The sequence below is a fragment of the Rhineura floridana genome, chromosome 8 (genome assembly GCF_030035675.1).
Source record: "Rhineura floridana isolate rRhiFlo1 chromosome 8, rRhiFlo1.hap2, whole genome shotgun sequence".
Classification (NCBI taxonomy): domain Eukaryota; kingdom Metazoa; phylum Chordata; class Lepidosauria; order Squamata; family Rhineuridae; genus Rhineura; species Rhineura floridana.
In genome coordinates, this window is record NC_084487.1 from 29107510 (window position 1) to 29127378 (window position 19869).

The 19869-nt window shown below is 41.7% G+C and overlaps 1 protein-coding gene across 1 annotated transcript in view; it reads right to left on the reverse strand.

Moving 5' to 3' along the window:
• Positions 1-1353: 1353 nt before the first annotated feature.
• The window catches only part of SYT10 (synaptotagmin 10), a 65487-nt gene continuing 46971 nt past the window's right edge, over positions 1354-19869 (reverse strand). The window contains exons 4-7 of the mRNA XM_061582173.1: positions 10176-10296; positions 7041-7212; positions 4285-4414; positions 1354-1458 (exon numbers count right to left, since the gene is read on the reverse strand). Of these exons, the coding sequence (XP_061438157.1) occupies positions 1387-1458; positions 4285-4414; positions 7041-7212; positions 10176-10296 (495 nt within the window). The 3' untranslated portion in view covers positions 1354-1386. The remainder of the gene's footprint in view (positions 1459-4284; positions 4415-7040; positions 7213-10175; positions 10297-19869) is intronic.

Genomic DNA, 19869 nt, shown 5'->3' on the forward strand with positions numbered 1-19869 from the left:
GCCTCTTTGACCTAGCAAAGCAAGGCTATATCAAAGCCCTAGAAGCTAAAGTGCCAAATTAAGGGCTAAACTTGTGATGGTTAAAGCATCTTTGCATTTAATGTGTAGGGGTTTTTTTTAATGCAAGCAGGAGCCTCTGGGATGGATGGGCTGATAATTATTGGGGAATTCCTTCCTAAAGCAAATAGCAGAACCGGAAGAGTGATTTTTGCCAGCACTGAAGTAGGGAAGAGAGGATTGAAGCCCCCTTCCCCAATCTCAATAATTATCAGAACTTTTCCCAGCGGCTGCTATTTGCATCAAACACACACACACATAAAATGCAAAGATGCATTTAATATCATACCACACATCTGGCCCTAACACACGTCACTTTGCACATTACAGTTTTGCATTTACACCCAAGACATTTTAGTGTACACCAGTCTTTCTTAAACTTTGGAGAAGGGGTATGAGAAATCACAGGGGCAGATGAGGGATTGCCAGCTGGCCATCCGTGGCTAAGCAGTTGCAATTTTTCTTGGATGAATGGATAACTGGGCGCAGACCAGCCTTTCCAACTGGATAGCAGCAGGGAGAGGAGAGGAAAAAGCTCCTGTCTATCCTCATACTTCCTTTGTGGCTCTGTGCTACCGTTGCATGCTTGGCTTTCCTCTGACTCTCAAGACAACCCAGCAAATAGGGAGGCCCATTCAGAGACAGCATGTCCTCCAGCTTCCTGAGCACATTTTGGAGGAGACTGAAGGAGGAATATAGATTCTTGGAATTGCTGATGCACATGTGAACCTCCTTGAGTAGACTCTCTGAATCCCACTCTGTATTGGGAATATACAATGTAGAGTACATACAGAAAGTGGTGATGGATTTCAAAATATATAAGAAATACTGGTGCACACTTAAAAACACTGTATGAGCATTTTGTACACTCATCAGGGAGCTGTGATAGACTGCAGTTCCCAGTATAGGATTCACCCAGTGGCAAACCGGGTTTTGCCTCTACATAATGTATAAAATTGCTACAACTTAGAGGCACGTTGATGAAAAACAAAGGAAGTACAACAGAAAATGTGATGTTGACACAATTTGTGCTGTCATGAAGATTACGTTGTCTTCAAGACCTTACACACACCTATATTTGTTCTTCTGAATTCTTTGTTCATACAAAGAAAGCAATGATCAGGGCACCTTTTCATGACATCTTTAACGGGTATTCAGGAAATACAATGAGAAGTTAAGAATTCAAAATGTTGGTATGATGCAGTTGAAATACAATTGATTATAATGCAAAAATCTGGCTGCAGGTCATCAATTGGACGCAAACCTTTTGTAGCATATAGATATGGTGAGCTTGTGATTGAGCGGGTCCTTGGGAATCCACTATATAGTCTAGGGAGTAAGTGGTGGTTTTGGTGATGAACAAGACCCTTGACTGTCAAAACTGGTTGCTCGGCCTGGCAACTGGAACAAACAAACACAACTTTTTAAAAGAGACCTTTTGAGATCAAGTTCAGCATCCTGCGCTCACATTATATTTATTTATTTATCGAAATAGTTATACTTCACACTTTCATAAAATATATCAAGGCAGTATACTACATGTACATATAATAAAATCAATAAAAGTATCCACAATTAAAACACCAATAAAACATCAGTAGATACTGGTTGGTTTAGAAAGAAATTCATATTGAGAGGGCCTGCCTAGCGATACTGTTTTCAGAAGGCATCTAAAAGAAGGCAGGGATGGTTCCTGCTGAACCTCTACTGGTAGGAAGTTCTACAGGACAGGACCCACCACACTAAAAGCTCAGTCCCTGGGGGAGGTCAACCAAACTTCAGGGGTGCAAGGAACCATTAGAAGTGCCCCATCAGAGGCTCTCAGTTATCGAGGTGGACTATAAAGGATCAGATGGCACTTAAGGTACTTTGGGCACAAGTTGTTTAGGGATTTGTAAATTAACACAAATACCTTGAACCTGGCCCAGTAGCAAATCAGCAACCAATGCAGCTTTCTTAGCAGCAGAGTAACATGTTGCCACTGATCTGCTCCTGTGAGCAGTCTGGTCACTGCACTCTGTTGCAACAGCCGGACCAGATACAAGGGCAGCCCCACAGTAATCAGGTTTTGAGGTTACCAATGCACAGATCACTGTGGTCAGGCCACTGTGGTCCAGGAACAATTGTAGCTGGCATACCAGCTGAAGTGGTAAAAAGAACTGTAGGCCACAGAGATCACTTAGGCCTCAGGTGGCAGCAGTGGATCAATAAGTACTTTCAGACTGTGTACTTGCTCCTTCAGAGGGAGTGCAACCTTGTCCAGACCAGGCAATTGACTTGTCTTCTTGACATTAGCCAACCACATGCCTCTGGGAAGTCCACAAGCAAGACATGAAGCAAAAGTCTTCCCCACTGTTCTTTCTGGCTACTAGGAATCAGAGGTCTACTTGCTCCACATAGCCATCATGACTGATAGCTATTGACAGACCCATCTTCCTCCATGAATTTATCTAATTCCCCTTTGGAGTCATCTGAGATACAGGGCATCACTACATCTTGTGGCACCATTTTCCAGCCAGATTGGATTACTGCAGTGTGCTCTACATAGGAGAGCACTGAAGAGTCTTCAGCAGCTTCAGTTGGTTCAGGATATGGCTTCAAGGATATTGATGGTTGCTTGCCTGTGGGCTCATAACACACTTATCCTACAACAGCTGCCCTGGTTGCCAATTTGTTTGTCTCTTCAGGAACTTTAAAGTCCTAAATGCTTGGATCCAGGATACCTTAGGGATTGCCTCCTCTTGTATCAGTCTGCTCATTCCCTAAGATATGGAGGAGAGGCTCCTCTCTGTGTCTCACCTGTGATGGAAATATTGTTGACTGGGACAAAAGAAAGAGCCTTCTTAGTGGCTACACCCAGACTATAGAACATCTGCCTCCATGAAGTTTGGTTGGCTCCCTTCTTTGCTGTCTTTCATTGATTGATCAAAGACTTCAATCTAGCCAATCAGATCCAAGGCTTTTGCCTTGTGAGACAGATATTTTTACGTGGTCAGTCTGGTTTCATCTGTCTCTTATTTTGCTATTGCAGAGATATGTTAATTGCTGGAAGCTGCCCTGAGTCATGTGTTTGCATTATTTATTTATAATTGCATTTATATCTCCTAAAACTTCCCAGGAGCTCAAGGTTCCCCTCCTCCTTATTCTATCCTCACCAGTTAGACTGAGAAACAGTGACTTGCTCAAGGTCACCCAGTGGGCTTCATGGCAGTGAGGATTTGAACCCTGGCTTCCTAGATCCTACTAGTCCAACACTCTAACCTCTGCACCACATTGAGAAAGGTGGGATATACATTCTTCAACAAATAAACAAACAAGTCTGTCATGTCTTTTGTCTGTCCTGAATCTCTTGCCAACTGGATGCTCTTTTAATAAACTATATATATTGGATTTGAATGTTAAACATCATGCTACAGTGGGGTTACAGAAAAATGGTTTCCAATCTATATGCTTCCCCCAATAGAACTAGTAGAATTTTTGCTAGTTTGGGGAACATAGGAAGCTAGTTCAGTATTGGTTCAGTATCTGGTTCAGTATTGTCTACAGTGTTCTTCAACCTTGGGTCCCCAAGTGTTGTTGAACTACAACTCCCATCATCTCCAGCCAGCTTAGCCAATGGCCAAGGATGATGGGAGTTGTAGTCCAACAACATTTGGGGACAGAAGGTTGAAGAACAGTGGTCTATGCTGGCTGGCAGCGGCTCTGCAGGGTTTCAGGCAGGGAGTCTCTCCAGCCCTATCTCGAGATGCCAGGATGCAAGGCTCTACCACCGAGCTACAACCCTTTCCATGGTTTTCAAAAACTTTTCTGTGATCCCGATCCAGGGGGCCTTTTGGCAGTTTTTTTTTTTAAAGGAAGGGAAGAGCAGGGGATTCAGTCACAGCTGTGTTGTGTCCGGTTTCATCTTTCTCAGAAATGCATCGGTAGTGAATGTTGTTAACTGGAGGGACGGAATGTAAAAGGGAGTCTTTTAAAAATTTGAATCTATATTCTAGTTAATGGGCTTTTTCAAATGATTTTAGTAAAATACAAAACACAGTTTTCTTTGGTGAAAATGCTTTTAGGGTCTTCTTTCATGTGGTGTTTTGCACATAACCTCCCCCACTTCTTCACAGTTTTATCCAACAAAAGTGCTGCCTAAATGCAGAGGCCTGTTGGAGATATGATATTGGATAAGAGAGATATAATGAGGACTAGGCTGCTGCAGAGATGTTTCAATTCTCTTACCTCTACTAAGGGATGCCAGTGGGTTATAGGCTTGCGGGGATATGCCAGCATTTCATTCCAGTGGTCCCTTCCGAGTCCTTCTGCATCAAGTCCAGTTCTACATACCCCAATCACCTCATTGTGTCCTACTCTAGGATTAAAGAAGGAGAGAGAAATGTCTCACAATTATCCACAACAGGGTGTGCTCAAATAATACAAATGAGCAACCACATTGTGCAACAAGAACAGCTAGTCTGCAAACTGAATGAATTCAGCAAAATAAGAAAATTCTAATTGGTGCCACTTATTGGACTTAATTTATTTTGCTTCTGCTAGTCATAGCTGGGCTAAGGAGATACAAGACACTGAAGTCCCATATTTTCACCGGTGGAAATTTTATTCAGTAACTCCTCTAGCCTCTGATATTTCACTTAGCATTGGTTAACACTATCAAGCATATTTTCACATTCAAAAGGACTAGGAACTTGCTTGTTTTTTTTAAAGCTGAGATTCTTGGGAAGATTAAGGTTGCAATCCTGTACCTGCTTACCTTGCAGTAAGCACCACTGAATTCAGTGGATGCCCTTCTGAGTGTGCAGTATCGGTAGTGAAAAATGGGTACTAAATTTTATACTGTAAATAAATAAAATTGTGCTGTGTAAGTCTATACCTGTTATCACATGTTCTGCTTCCACAGGATGGTAGCATACGTACCTCTCTGTCTATCCATGATGCTGTATAGATATCCTTGAAAGCAATGGCTTTTCTGCATTTTACTGTCAGACACTTTCAAATGTGCCCTTTTAACATTTATCATTTTTTTTTAAAAAAACTCCATTAGCCATGAGAGCTAGATATATTTTATGCTTAATAATGAATGCTAAAGAAGTAAAACAGCCCTTAATACCCAGGATTCTGAGGTAAGTCTACACAGGAGCAGTTTCTTAGGGAGCTTCAAATTGCCCATCCCATAAGTATTTATTTATTTATCCGGGTGAGGCCATCTGCAACTGAGCCTTTTTGACTGTACAGTGCCACCTTTGGAATGCTCTCCATTCATTCTTGATCGGTGCCAGGCAAATGCCATTTTTGTTCCTCAGGTTTTTAAAAAACTTTAACCCACCATGACAGTGTCTACATCATGCTCTCCCTTCCTCCTTTACTGATCATAATATCATCCTGTACTCAAATTCCAATTCAATTATTGGAATACAGTCACTTATGCGGCCAAACTAGGAACAGCCACACAAAAGATGGAGGTATCAGCAGAGGTTTGCAGGAGTACCAAAACTCTTTAGACCCCCCCCAGGTGAGGGATCTTAAAAAACAGTCCAATGAGGACTGAACATGTCTAGTGGCCACACAATTCTGACTGACGGTCGAGAAGGAGGAGGAACTTAAAATTTGGTGTGGGAGGAATGGAGTTGAGTGGCTAGAAAAGGAGGGGAAAGGAGAGACAAAGCTATAAAGGTGCCCAACCATTGGCTTGCCAGCCAGCATCCACCTCTTTACTTGCTCTGGTCAGCCTCCTACTTTTGCATAGGAGTGGGGAGAAATTTGATTCAGTTCCCATTCAAAAGCAAATCTATCGAATGTATTCCTGAAAAAAGAAAAGAACCAAAACAAAGCCAGCCTTCAAAATTCACCCTTATCTGAATTTGGCGATGCAGTTCTCCATCCAAGCCATGTTTACAAGAGTGCATATATTAAGGGAAAGTGTGCATAAAAATGAATATAAATGAAAATAGCATACAAAACCACATTTTATTTGGAGAAACTGCTTGCAAAAATGTGTACATTAGTCAAAACTGCACACTAAAATGTATGTATGAGGAGAAATTCACATTAAAACGCTGAAGAATTTTCATGAGGGTTTTTAAAAGGGAAATCTGCAAATAGCTACCGAAATGTAGAGAACTGAATTTAAGACTGGAAAACTGAGAAATGAAGAGAACCAAGCTGACAGAATTTTCCATCCCTGCGTTAGAAGGGAGAGCTTTGAAGGCTCCCTCTTTGCACATGCACACACACACACACTTTTTGAGATGGTGGTGGTGGTGATAATGAGTATTTCTTAGTTACCCTCCACCAGAAGATCCCAGGGCAAGTTACAACATATAAAATCACAACTTAAAAGTTTTTTTTAAAATAGAAATAAAAGACATTTTAAAAAACGATCCTATGGGTCACAGAGACGCTTTTAACATTGGAATGGAAGGGTGGCATCTAGAATTACCTCTCCCTTTGTCCCTGCTAAGATTTGGAATACCCAGAGCTGTGAAGTGCACATAAAATGTTTTAACAATCACAGCTGTGAAGAGCAAACATTCTCCGAGAGTCTGTCCTTAAGTAGCCAAAACAGCATCACCCATGAACAAGAGGGAGGTTTGCAGAAGTACAAAAAAAGGTTAAGGGGGAAAAAAATCTAAGGGGATATTCTCCCCTCCTGTAAAAAACAGCCCAATTAGGAATGAGTATGCTCAATGGGCACAGATAGTTGAGCATCTGTTGGAAGGGGGTGGGAAAATGGCAAATCAGAGGCAGGGGGAAATGGAAGAGAGAACAGGGCTGTTTTGAATCCTGAACAGGAACACCTAAGACTACAACATTTTGTTTTAGATCTGACGTGTTTTATCTACAGCACATCTTTTTGCTTTAGAGATCCCCACCCAACAATTGTATTGTGTTAATTTTGTTATTGTTACTTGCCCTAGAAGTATACATGTTTTATAAATAAAACCATAATCTTTCGAAAAAAAGAGGAAAGTGTAATATACCGGTCATAATCCATAACAGCAATGGAGAGGCTGACTTGGTCCACATTCTCAGGGGGGATGTCAAAAACAATGGCCTCGCTGTATACTGGATTGAGAGTGTTTTTCTTTGTAGTTGTTTTTCTCTTTTTCAGTCTCCGACCGTCACACATCAGGGACACTTTGACATATGGATCTGAAATAACAGGAAGAGATTTTAACACAACTGGGTAGGAAGACATGCAGAGTTCGCACGTAGGGGAGAAATTAGCAATCGGTTCCACCAAGCATACATAGGAAGCTGCCTTATGCCCATTCATGCCTGTGGTCCATCTAGCTTAGTATTGTTGTCAGGCAGGAATCTTTCCCAGTCCTAGCTGGAGACATCAGAGATTTAAATCTGGTACCTTTTGCATCTAAAGCATGTTTTCTGTCACCAATTTACACTGGTTGATGTGCTCATAAATGACATAGAGTCAAGAGTGGGCAATGAGGTAGCACAACTGGCAGGTGACACCAAATTATTCAGGGTGGTGAAAACCCAAGCAGACTACATGATCCCAAAATGATCTCTCCAAGTGAGGCAAATAGGCAACCACATGGCAAATGAGGTTTAATTTAATTGGGAGTCACTATTTTTGGGTGGGATTCAATCACATACCAGCAAATTCAGGTTGTGCAATTAGTTGATTTGGTACTCTTCTGCAAAGCACCACTCCCCCCCCATTAGACTTTTTGCAATGAGGAGTGCAGGGAAAATGCACTGGAAAGTATGGGTAACAATTACTTGATCCAACATTGTATAACCTCCCTGCAAACGTATCAGAATGAGACCCCGGCTTGCTCAATACATAGCTGCTGGCATCTGAACTCTCCTCAAACATTGTGCAAATGAATCAGGATGAACGCTCAATAAACTGGGCATTTGGAAGTGACCCAAAAGTGCCAAGTGATTCACATTAAGGCAATTTTCTTTTAACTTCATTGATAGTGTTTGAACTGGCTAAAAGTATCCAAGAAAGAGATGCTGGGGTCATGGGGGATAGCTTCATAGGAACATTGGGAGGAGGCACGTAGCCCACTGTGATATAGTACATGCTTTGTATGCAGAAGATCCCAGGTTCAACTCCCAGCATTTCCCATTCAGGCAGGGAGGGGAACCTGTGGCCTTCCAGATGTGGTGGGTGATCATTCCCATTGTCCCTGACCATTGGCCATGCCACCTGGAGTGGATGGGAACTGTAGCCAAACAATACCTGGGGGGCTTCAGGTTCCCTATCCCTTCATTAAAGTATCTCAGAATTCTGAAACACCGGAAAACCTCATCCTAAATGAGTCTTCAGTAAAGATGGAAAGATCTGTCAGTTTCGAGTCTCCTAATTTCTCATTTTTTCAGTCTTAATATTCAGTTCTCCACATTTCTGTAGCAATTTGCAATTTTTTAAAAAAATCCTCATGAAAATTCTCCAGCATTTTAAAGCAAGTTTCTCCTAACAGACACATTTTTGTAGGCAGTTTTGACAAATATACATATTTTTGCAAGCAATTTCTCATAATATAATGCATTTTTTGATTCCCCCGGTCATATATTCACTTTCCCTGAATATATGCATTTTTGTAAACATTGGTTGGTTGGTGAACTGCATTGCAAAAGTCAAATAAATGCGAATTTCAAAGGATGGCTGTGTTCTGGTTCTCATATTGTTTTGGAAAGTGAGAATTTGATAGATTTGGCTTGAAATGCAAACTGTATCAAATTTCTCGCCCATCCCTAGTCAGAAGCAGCTCGCTGGATGGGGAGGAACCGCTACACTAGCCTCCCGGCAGGTGGGTTGCTGTTGCTTACCGGGGGGGAGGGACGAGGCAGTGGGAAGACCAGCAGGATTCAAACACACTGGCAGGAGCACTGCATCGGCTCTGCTGGTGCATCTGCACTGGGCCAGTCTCCCCACCGTCTCACACCCTTTCACTCCCAGTAAGCAACAGCGCCGTACCTCCTGGGAAGCCAGCGTAGTGGCTCTGCCACATCCAGCAAGCCGATTCCGGTCTTTATGTCTTGCTAACATAACATAATTTGAAGCCAGCTCCTTTGGATGTTGTGTGTGTGCATGTAAGTAAGTCCTGCTGAATTCAGTGAAAGTGCCAGCACAATCCTATACATGTCGTGGGACCATACTCCCAGGCAAATGGGTATAGCAGCCTACATTGTATTGAAATAAAATGGTAATGGACTGCCTTCAAGTTTATAGTGACCCTATGAATAGGGTTTCATGGTAAGCGGTATTCAGAGGGGGTTTACCATTGCTTTCCTCTGAAGCTAAGAGGCAGTGACTGGCCCAAGGTCACCCAGTCAGCTTCATGGCTGTGTGGGGATTCGAACCCTGGTCTCCCAGGCCGTAGTCCAACACTGTAACCACTACGCCATACTAGCTCTCTGCTTTCCACTGAACTGAACAGAAAACTTCTAAGTAAGTATGTATGGGACTGCAGCCCAAGGCAGCTGCTAACATACATAGAAGCTGCCACAAGTTAACAACTGTGCTGCTGCTGATGTGTGTAGCGGGCTAAATTGAGCTTATCAGGAAGAGAAGTTGAGATAAGATGTCAAGATCCTGGAAAGAGGAAATAGAGCACAGAATGGTTTTCCTTAGTTTGTTTTCCTGAGGCTGAAATTACATGTTACAAAGAGTCCCATGTTTCTTTCTTCCACATTTTCTTAAGTCCAAAGCAAACAGAGGGAAGGTTCCATCTGGGCAGGAGAAGGCTGTGCTTAACCCTTTCCCCTCTGGTCCTTTTCCAGCTCAGCATCATCTTCCGCAAGCTGCTTGCTCACCTGTGCAAGGAAGATACAGGATCCCTGTTATCTCCACTGTACCTTTTCCCCTGCATGAGAAAAAGCAGTGTGGGGAAGATGATTTTGAGCTGGGGGGAGGATGAGAGGAGGGGAGAGGATTAATCAGCTTCTTCCGCACAGACAGATTGTCCTATCAGGGTACTTTTTTTAAAAAATGTGAAAGAAAGAATCATGGAGCTCTCCATATTGTTTAATCCCCATTGTCTGTGAACTCAAGATCAAAGGCCTTGGAATCTTGATGATAAATCCTTTCCCCAGAGGATCAACACACATAGGCTAAGCTAAGTTAAATGGTGCATGCTTACCTGATGAGCCAGTGATGTCCATAGCTTTGAGATTTCTGCATTTGATGACTGTGAGGGTCATCCTCCCTGCTGTAGGCAAATAACAAAGGGAAAACATAATCTCCCCCAAATCTATACTTTCCTGTAAAAAAAACAAAAAATAGGTTTAAATAGAGGTGAGGCACCTTTTTCAGCAGGTCTGCTCTCATCATCATCCCCTCACAGAGGTACAATCATCTGATCATCAGAGGTACAATCCTCTGATCATTCTCCCTTCACAGAGGTACAGCACTCAGAGTAGTTTAACAATCAATCCCTCTTCCCAGGGAATTCTAACTATGTGAAGGGAATGGGGGTCTCCTAACAATTCTCAGCACCCTTGACAAGCTACAGTTCCCAGGATTCTTTGGGGATGCCACAACTGTTTAAAGTGGCATAATACTGCTTTAAATTTATAGTGTATATGTGGTCTCACAGGCCCTTTTCAGGCATTAGGATCCAAAGTTAAACAAATACTTGAGGTGGAGTGAGGTGGGGATGAGCATGTTAACTTCACCACCCCTTTATCATTTCTGTCACTCCTAACTCATGGAAAATCAGGCTTCTAAAATGTAGGATGACCCTCCATGGATACAGGAGGTTTTCTGCTCCACAGAAGTCCTCTCTCTGAGCTGCGAATACAACAGAGCTAGAGGAAGCAGACCCAGCATGTGTTTATCTAGCACTGGAACCTAATGCTTGAAGCAGGGTACAGTCTGCTTAACTTCTGGTTCCTTTCGACCAGGGCTCTACATCAGTGGTTCCCAACTTGGGGGCCGTGACCCTCAGGGGGCTGCAAAGTAATCCAAATAATCCAAAGTAAAGAAATAAATTATTTATTAATTTTTTAAAAATGTCTTCACTCCCTGGACACAGTCTACTTCCCACTGCCACTGCAGACGACACTTCCCCTTGCTCCAAACGAGAGGGAGGACTTTTGCTACAATGCCAGAGTGTCTTTCAGGCATGCCAAGGGCAGGCATCTGCCTATAAAACACGTGGCAGATGCCAAAGGAGGCTGAGGGTGAAACTACCAGGAAGAAAGGATTGCTATCACTGACTCCCATCTCCTCGCACTGCTGCAGCTGACACCCTTACTCAGAACGAGTACTGCAGCTGAAATGTATTTATTTATTTAATTATTATTGCATTTATATTTCACCTTTCTTCCAAATTGCTCAAGGTGGTGCACATAGTTCCCCCCCCTTTCCATTTTATCCTTACACCAACCCTCAGAAGCGTAACTAGCTTTTTATGTGCCCTGTGCAAGGTTTTATTTTGGGGGCCCTTAATTTTTTTCGGGAAAAAAATAATAATAAAACAAATACGATATAACAATTGCTTTCATTTCAGCAAATCCATTTCAGGGCCCCCTTCGTCCTGGGGCCCTGTGCCTGTGCACCTGTTGCACCTGCCTAGTTACGGCACTGCCAACCCTGTGAGATAGGTCAGGCTGAGAGGCTGTGTCTGGCCCAAGGTCACCCTGTGGGCTTCATGGCTGGGTGGGAATTTGAACCTGGATCTTAATCCAACACTGTAACCCACTGGTATTGGGAGACAAGGCTGTACATCAGACCCTGGGGCCGGGAGGGGATACCAATTTGATGAACCTTTGCATTAAGAAAAGAAAGCAACACCTCCCTGTCTCCAGGGAGCTTTTTATGGAAAGGGATATTTGGAGATATGCTTTTGCCACGTACCATTTTTTCAATTAACAGAGGCTAAATGGTGTAGTGGTTAAAGTGTTGGACTATGACCTGGGAGACCAGGATTCGAATCCCCACACAGCCGTGAAGTTCACTGGGTGACCTTGGGCCAGTCACTGCCTCTTAGCCTCAGAAGGAGGCAATGGTAAACCCTCTCTGAATACCGCTTACCATGAAAACCCTATTCATAGGGTCGCTATAAGTCAGAATCGACTTTAAGGCAGTCCATTTCATTTTTCAAAATTACAATTAGCATGGGGGGGTGTCATGATTTTTTTTTGAGCTGATAAAGGGGGTCCCGTATTCATAGAGGTTGGGAACCACAGCTCTAGATTATTGAACTATGTTACAATCAGGATCTCTAACTTTCACCTCCCTTGCGAGGTAGCACCACTGAGAGATGCTATTCATGTCATTACACATAGGTAGCACCACCACCACCCTGTTTTAATAACTTATCTTAGTCTAAAGATGTGGAAAAGTCAAAAGAACATAAGAGGAGTCCTGCTGGATAAGATTAAAGGCCCATTTAGTCCAGCATCCTGTTGTCACAGTGGCCAATCAAATGCCCACAAGCAGGACATAAGTGCAACAGCACAAGAGCACTATCCCTACTTGAGTTTCCAAGCAACTGGTATTCAGAGGCACACTTCAAATTTCAGTCTTACAATATCATAAAGGGGGAAAGAGACAAATTTAAAGCAGCTTTCCTTCTAGCAATTCAGTAGTGTTAGACAGGACAGTTGTATGGATTAGAACCCCCAAGTAAAACCTCATTGTTCAATTCCAGGTTTCTTATTTAAGATATTTAATGAAGATTCAAGAGTAAAGCAAGGGAGAATGATAGCATCCTTTAAAATGAAAATTCAAAATTGTTCAGCTAAACGTTACAGGCGTTCTTTGCTCTTACCGTGAACATCAGCATGGCCCACTTTTTGGCCCTGTGTTGAACAACGTAGGACTGAAGCAAGGAGTGGTGCCATGCTGAATACCTCTGCCCCTGATGTTGTATGCTCCTCCCTTGATGTCTGCACATACAGTGTGAACATCTGTAACAAGGGGCCCTTTGCACATGAAAGTGTGTCTGTGAAGGTATCCCTGGAAATCTGCCAGCTTGAATAAGCAGAGTTGCAGATTCCAGGCAGGCCTTCACAACTATATATGTGAAGCCCCCCTTGCTACAGACTTTCATGCTGCATGTGCAGACGGAGGGACGGTGAATGCAACATTAGGGATGGAACAACCCATTGGACTTCAGTAACTTACAGATGCAAATGTAATCATTTGCAGCATGGATTCTGATGTAGGAAGCAGAGTTCCTCTGAGCCGTCAAAGATGGACATCAGCTTTTCCAAAAAACTTGCTATTTTATGACTTGATTCCCAATGAGTAGGATGAGTGGGTGGGACAAGAAGCACAATCAGAAGAAATTCTGGTTTCTGACTGTCTCACACATACACATGAAGGAAAATGCTAAGCACATTGTTGAGTTTATGGAAAGGTACAAAGATTGTGAGATGTTTCTCTTTCTCCTCCCAGACCTTCTGTGTGTAATGGTGCTAAAGATTGGCTGTGTACCATACATTTAAAGCACATTTCCCCTTTCCCAAAGAATCCTGGGAATTTTAGTTTACCGCCCACACAGCTACAATTCCCACCAACCTAAACAAGCTACAGTTTCAAAGATCCTTTCTTTGGGATGGGGAAGTGCTTTAAATGTATGGTGTGTAGACAGCCACTATCTAAGTGAGGGCTTGCATTGAGGATTATGGACAGTCTTTGAGCAGAAAAGGGGGACTCTGAAGAGAAACAGGGTTTTAGGGCCTTGGGTTATTACAGATCCAGTCAACCCAGACCATTGGCCATGCTGGCAGGGGCTGATTGAGAACTGATTGAGAAAACAACAGAGAAACCTGGGATTTTAGCATAGCTGTTACTGGGCAGCAGCATGTTTCTTCCCATTTAACAGAAAAAAAAGATTCATTGGTATTCAGTATGAACCACAGTTCCCTCTCCAGTGGGATGAGTTACTGTAGAATTTTCTTACCTCTGTGCCGTCAGTATTCTAAGATCCTGGAAGCATACAGGTTCTAGAATCTAACAGTACCCTTTTGTGTGTGTATGTTTGTGTGCAGTTATTTTTTTTGTGTAGAAACATTCTTTTTCTTTTAGTCTGTCTGTCTGTCTGTCTGTCTGTGTCTGTCTGTCTGTGTGCGTGCATATATAAGGGAGAACTTTTGGATATACTCTCTGGACACATTGGCACCACATGGCCTGAACCTGGAGGACAGTACCAGCATTACTTAGCTTCTGCAAATGAAGCCCCTCTGAGCAGTCCATCCTCAAAGCTGCCACCTTGGTAACAGCATTTGTATGTTAGCAGCTGATGAAGGTGGAAGCCGAAACTTTTGGTAATCCAATAGAAACCTCTGTTTTGTTAATCACAATTACGTGCATATATTTTTAGGTGATTAACGGAACCCTTATAGGGATCCAGAGTAAACTTGGGTTAACTTCTGTTTGTTGCCTTCACACACACACACACACACACACACACACACACACACACACACACACACACACACACACACACACACACGTGCCTAGGGAATCTCCTCCATAGGCACTTAACTATCCAAGTAAGCAAGTGTTGTATCATCTTATAGCTATAGTATGGCAGTAAGTTTCCAGAGCAGTAGGCATGTTAGATAATTGCAGCAAAAAAGAAAAGAAAAGAGTCTTACGGCATCTTACAAACTAACAAATTTATTATGGCATAAGCTTTCTTGGCACACAGTGGACTTCATCAGATGCATGAAGTGTAATCCTAAATTGGCAAGTGAGGCAGAGAGTATAAGGGAGTGAGGTCAGTGGGAAATGAAACACAAAAGGAACAGACAATACTATAACCTAAAAGCAAAATAATTACAGTGATCAATTAACAAGGCAGTGCTGGTGATAACGCAAAGACCTTGACATTGGTAAACTATTTACCACATGTTTCTTCTGTAACTTGTACACTTCTTTAATTTTAAAATGTATAAGTTATGGAAGAAACAACTTAATCTGAGGTTTGAGAATTTGGGGGAGGGGTTGTACTTAAGTTTTTGTTTAAAAAAAGTTTCTGCATTCAGTCCTAGGCATGTTTTCTCAGAAGTATGTCCCACTTATTCCAATGGACTTTCTCCCTGCTAAGTTTGCAGTCACAGGAAGGGATGGGAAAGAAATTCAGTTCAGTTTGCATTTAAAGGCAAATCTATCAAATTTACATTTTCTTCAACAATATGAGAACCAAAACATAGCTATCCTACAAAATTCACACTTATCTGAACTTTGCAATGCAGTTCTCTAACCAACCAATGTTTACAAAAATGTATATATATTAGGGGAAATTGTGCATAAAAATGCATGTATTAGTAAAAATGACATCAAAATGCATTATATTAGGGAAAACTGCTTCCAAAAATGTGTACATTAGTTGAAACTGCTATAAAATGTGTTAGGAGAAAATCACTCTAAAATGCTGATGAAAACTACACTAAAATGCTGATAAATGAATGCTGATGAGGACTTTAAAAATGCCAATTGCTGCAGAAATGTGGAAAACTGAATTTAAGACTAGGAAAATGAGAAACCAAGAGATCAAAAATGGACCGATCTTCCATCCCTAGCCACAGTAACCCTGATGTCTGCCATAGAATGAAATCTTGCTCCTTAATTCTTAAGTATGCAAAGCCATGCTACAGTTTCTCAATGGCACAGGAAAAACACTTTGTATGGGATCAGAGGTTTTTATATAATTTTCATATATGTTTCTTTAAAGAAGGGGCATAGCTAAAGATGGGATGGCACTATATGAGTGTGGTTAAACTTGAGGTTACAAGATACCAATTATCCACCACCACCACCAAACTTGTATCATTCCATGCATCCATCAGTTTTGAGTACATGGCACCAAAATACTGTCTTGCAATAAGTTTTCTTTCCAAAGATAAAAGTAGGCCTGTGGTATAATGTTTTGAAGTTATGGCAAATGATGTTAGGACATTGTTAGTCTGCCTGCATATTACAGAGAGCCTTTTGGGGGAGTTTTGTTTGTGTTGTGTCAGATTCTCATGAAATGCAAACAAAACCTGCTGGGAGAGAGAAGGGGATAAAGGTTTTGCTCTGAAAGTGGCTGTGAAACAAGTTGCCAGTTGGGAGAGTGCTGAGAAATGGATGAAAACATACTCCAAATGAGGACCAGAGAGAAACTGAAAGCAACCATGGCATTTTCACTATAGTAAGCTGCACAAGTATGCAGATGATTCACACAAGCACACACGACTACAAAACAAGAAAAAGGTATGTCAGCCTCTAAGACAGGGGTTCTTAACCTGAGGTCCATAGACTTCAGGGGGTCCATGAATTTGAATGGGGGGGAAATTACATCTTTATTTTCACTAACCTCTAACAGTTAGTGTCTAACTGAAATTTAGCATTTCCTTCAATTATGAATGTAGGCAACAAACCACAGTAGTATTAGCAGTACCTGTGACTTTGTCACCAAATATTTTCATATCACATTACAGTTGTTGCAGATATCTCAAAATATCGTTTTCGCTCATCACAACTTTGAAATTACGGTAGTTATTAGACCCTCTGCTAGATTGCACGTGATCACAGTCTTCCTGTCTACAGATGGCCGTGCGACGTAGCTGGCCAACTATTGGGCAATTCTGTGCCTAGTAGCCATTCAGGCACCAAACCAAATATTTCTTTTAACATTTTGAAGCAGGTCATTGAGGAATTGGCAGCCTCACCATTTCCCTTCAGTATGCAACTGGATGAAACTACAGACATCTCTCAATGTAGCAGCTCCTTGTTTTTGTTCACTATGTGCATGCTGACACCATCAAAGAAGAATTCTTATTTTGTGAGTCCCTTTTGGAAACTACAAAGGCCGTCAACATTTTGGAAATGGTAGAAAGTTTTTTCCCCAAACAAAACTTTGACTGGAAAGAAAAGCTTCATACAATTTGCACAGATTGAGCTCCTGCGATGCTTGGTAATACATCTGGTTCTGCTACTTTAATGAAAAAGGAAGCTCCTCACATCGTCGTCACTCATTGCTTTTTACACAGACATCAGAGCTTGGAAGTAATTCGTTACTTTTTTGAGGAACGAGTGGGTAATTCCTTTACATTTTGATGGTAATAGAACTAGGAGTAATTTTATTACTTTTGTGGAGGAATTGTAATGTTTCCAGCATTACATTTGGGCATTACTTGGGGGGGAAGCAGGGGAAGTCTTCTGCTCCTCTGATTTGTGGATGAAAATCATGTGCCTCAAACTGGGCTTCTGTGCAGCGTTGCTCTTCCCTCATGCTCTGTGGGTGGGTAGGAGGCGAAGAGGGAGGAGGTGGAGAGTGAGAAGGGGTGGAGTGGAGAAAACAATTGTTTAAAAAAATAGATGGTGGTGGTGAAGAATGGAGTGGAGGGGAAAAGGAGTCGGAGGGCAAGGACATGGATAAAGGAGGAGAAGGAGGCAGCAGCAGAATGGAGATAAAGATCTGTGGAAGTGAAACATGACAATGTGTGTGTGTGTGTGTGAATACTGTGTTTGCACTTGACACCCAAAGTGGCCTCCACCACCCTCTCTGGCTACCATGCTACATTTTAACTTTTTTGCATCTCAGGGGAAAATGTTTGCTTGGGTCAGTGTCCCTTCGTTGGTGGCATGGCAGGGTCCGGGAGGTGGCTAAGTGAGAGCGATTATGCTTGCTGGCTGGGGGGGGTGTTGCACTTGGTTTGACGTGCAAAGATCTGTGTAGTGGCCTCTGCCTCCCTCCCCACATCCCTTACCAGCGGAGAGACCACCATTGCTATCTTATGGATAAAAATAATTATTCTACTACCTCTGTATGTATGTGTTTATTTTTAATTTTGTTTTAGGCTACTTAGATGTGCAGCTTAAGATGCTTAAGATGTACTTAGATCATGAAAAACTATGGAATGCTTTAAAAGAAATGGGGGTGCCACAGCATCTGATTCTCCTGATGCGCAACGTATACTCTGGACAAGAGGCTACTGTAAGGACAGAAAATTGAGAAACCGATTGGTTCCCTGTCAGAAAGGGTGTGACACTGGTGTATTTTATCACGCTATTAGTTTAATCTGTACGCAGAACATATCATACGAAAAGTGGGACTGGACCAAGATGAAGGAGGTGTGAAAATTGGAGGGAGAAATATCAATAATTTAAGATATGCAGATGATACCTTACTACTAGCAGAAACCAGTAACAATTTGAAACGAATGCTGATGAAAGTTAAAGGGGAAAGCACAAAAACAGGACTACAGCTGAATGTCAAAAAGACCAAAGTAATGACAACAGAAGATTTATGTAAATTTAAAGTTGACAATGAGGACATTGAACTTGTCAAGGATTATCAATACCTCAGCACAGTCATTAACCAAAATGGAGACAATAGTCAAGAAATCAGAAGAAGGCTAGGACTGGGGAGGGCAGCTATGAGAGAACTAGCAAAGGTCCTCAAATGCAAAGATGCATCACTGAACACTAAAGTCAGGATCATTCAGACCATGGAATTCCCAATCTCTATGTATGGATGTGAAAGTTGGACAGTGAAAAAGCAGATAAGAGAAAGATCAGCTCATTTGAAATGTCATGTTGGAGGAAAGCTTTGCACGTACCATGGACTGAGAAAAAGACGAATAATTGGGTGTTAAAACAAATTAAACCAGAACTATCACTAGAAGCTAAAATGATTAAACTGAGGTTATGATACTTTGGACACATCATGAGAAGACATGATTCACTAAGAAAGACAATATGCTGGGAAAAACAGAAGGGAGTAGAAAAAGAGGAAGGCCAAACAAGAGATGGATTGATTCCATAAAGGAAGCCACAGACCTGAACTTACAAGATCTGAACAGGATGGTTCATGACAGATGCTCTTTGAAAAGAGAAATCTGCGAACACCTGAAAACACTTCAGAACTCTTTCAAAAGTTATTTCTTTCTCGATGGCATTAAAGTTGAACCATGGATCTGCAATCCTTTCTGATATAAACTATATCGAAGACGTTGACCAAGCCAAAGATGAACTCATTGATCTTAGGACAAAAATCTTACTATAATTGGAGTTTAACGCAAAAAGCCTTGGAAAATTCTGGTGTTCCTTGAGAGAAGCCTATCCTCGCCTTGTAAAGTGAGCTATGGAAGCTTTAATTCCATCTGCAACAAGATATCTTTGCGAATCGGGATTTTCAACACTTGTAACCATCAAAACAAAAAATCAAAATCGATTGGATGTCCAACATGACATGCGTGTTGCCTTGTCAAAGACCACCCCACAGTTTAATGTTCTTATTCAAGCTAAGCAACAACAGCCTTCACTCTTTGTCTTTAAAAAATAAAATTTAACTTTCACTTGCCTATATTTTAAATGTATTGTCTTGTTATTTAATACATTAATAAAGAAGCACATATATTACTATATCATAAATTTGTTTTTTTAATATTTTGATAATTGTATTTCAATTGGTTTCCTTTGTAATCCTATGTATTTTATTTTATGCATTTAAAAACATGATTCTGAGAAGGGGCCCATAGGCTTCACCAGACTGCCAAAGGGGTCCATGGCACAACAAAGAACCCCTGCTCTAAGGCAATCTGCATCTTTATGTGCAGCCGGCTATTTGGAAGTCAGTGGCTGCAGTGGAACAATTTATATACCACTTAATTACAATTGTCTCTTAAGTGGTGAGCCACATTAGATAGGACGCGCTCAGGGCCTACACCTAAGATTAGCATGCACCTAATATTTTTATGTGCAGACCTAAAAATATCACATGTGAATCTAACAAATGCATGTTTGAAACATATCTATATATGGCCTTGTGTAGGATCTGAGGATCTAGAGGAGTAAAGCAGGAGGTCTCTAAGACTTTGGTGTCTGAACTTGTC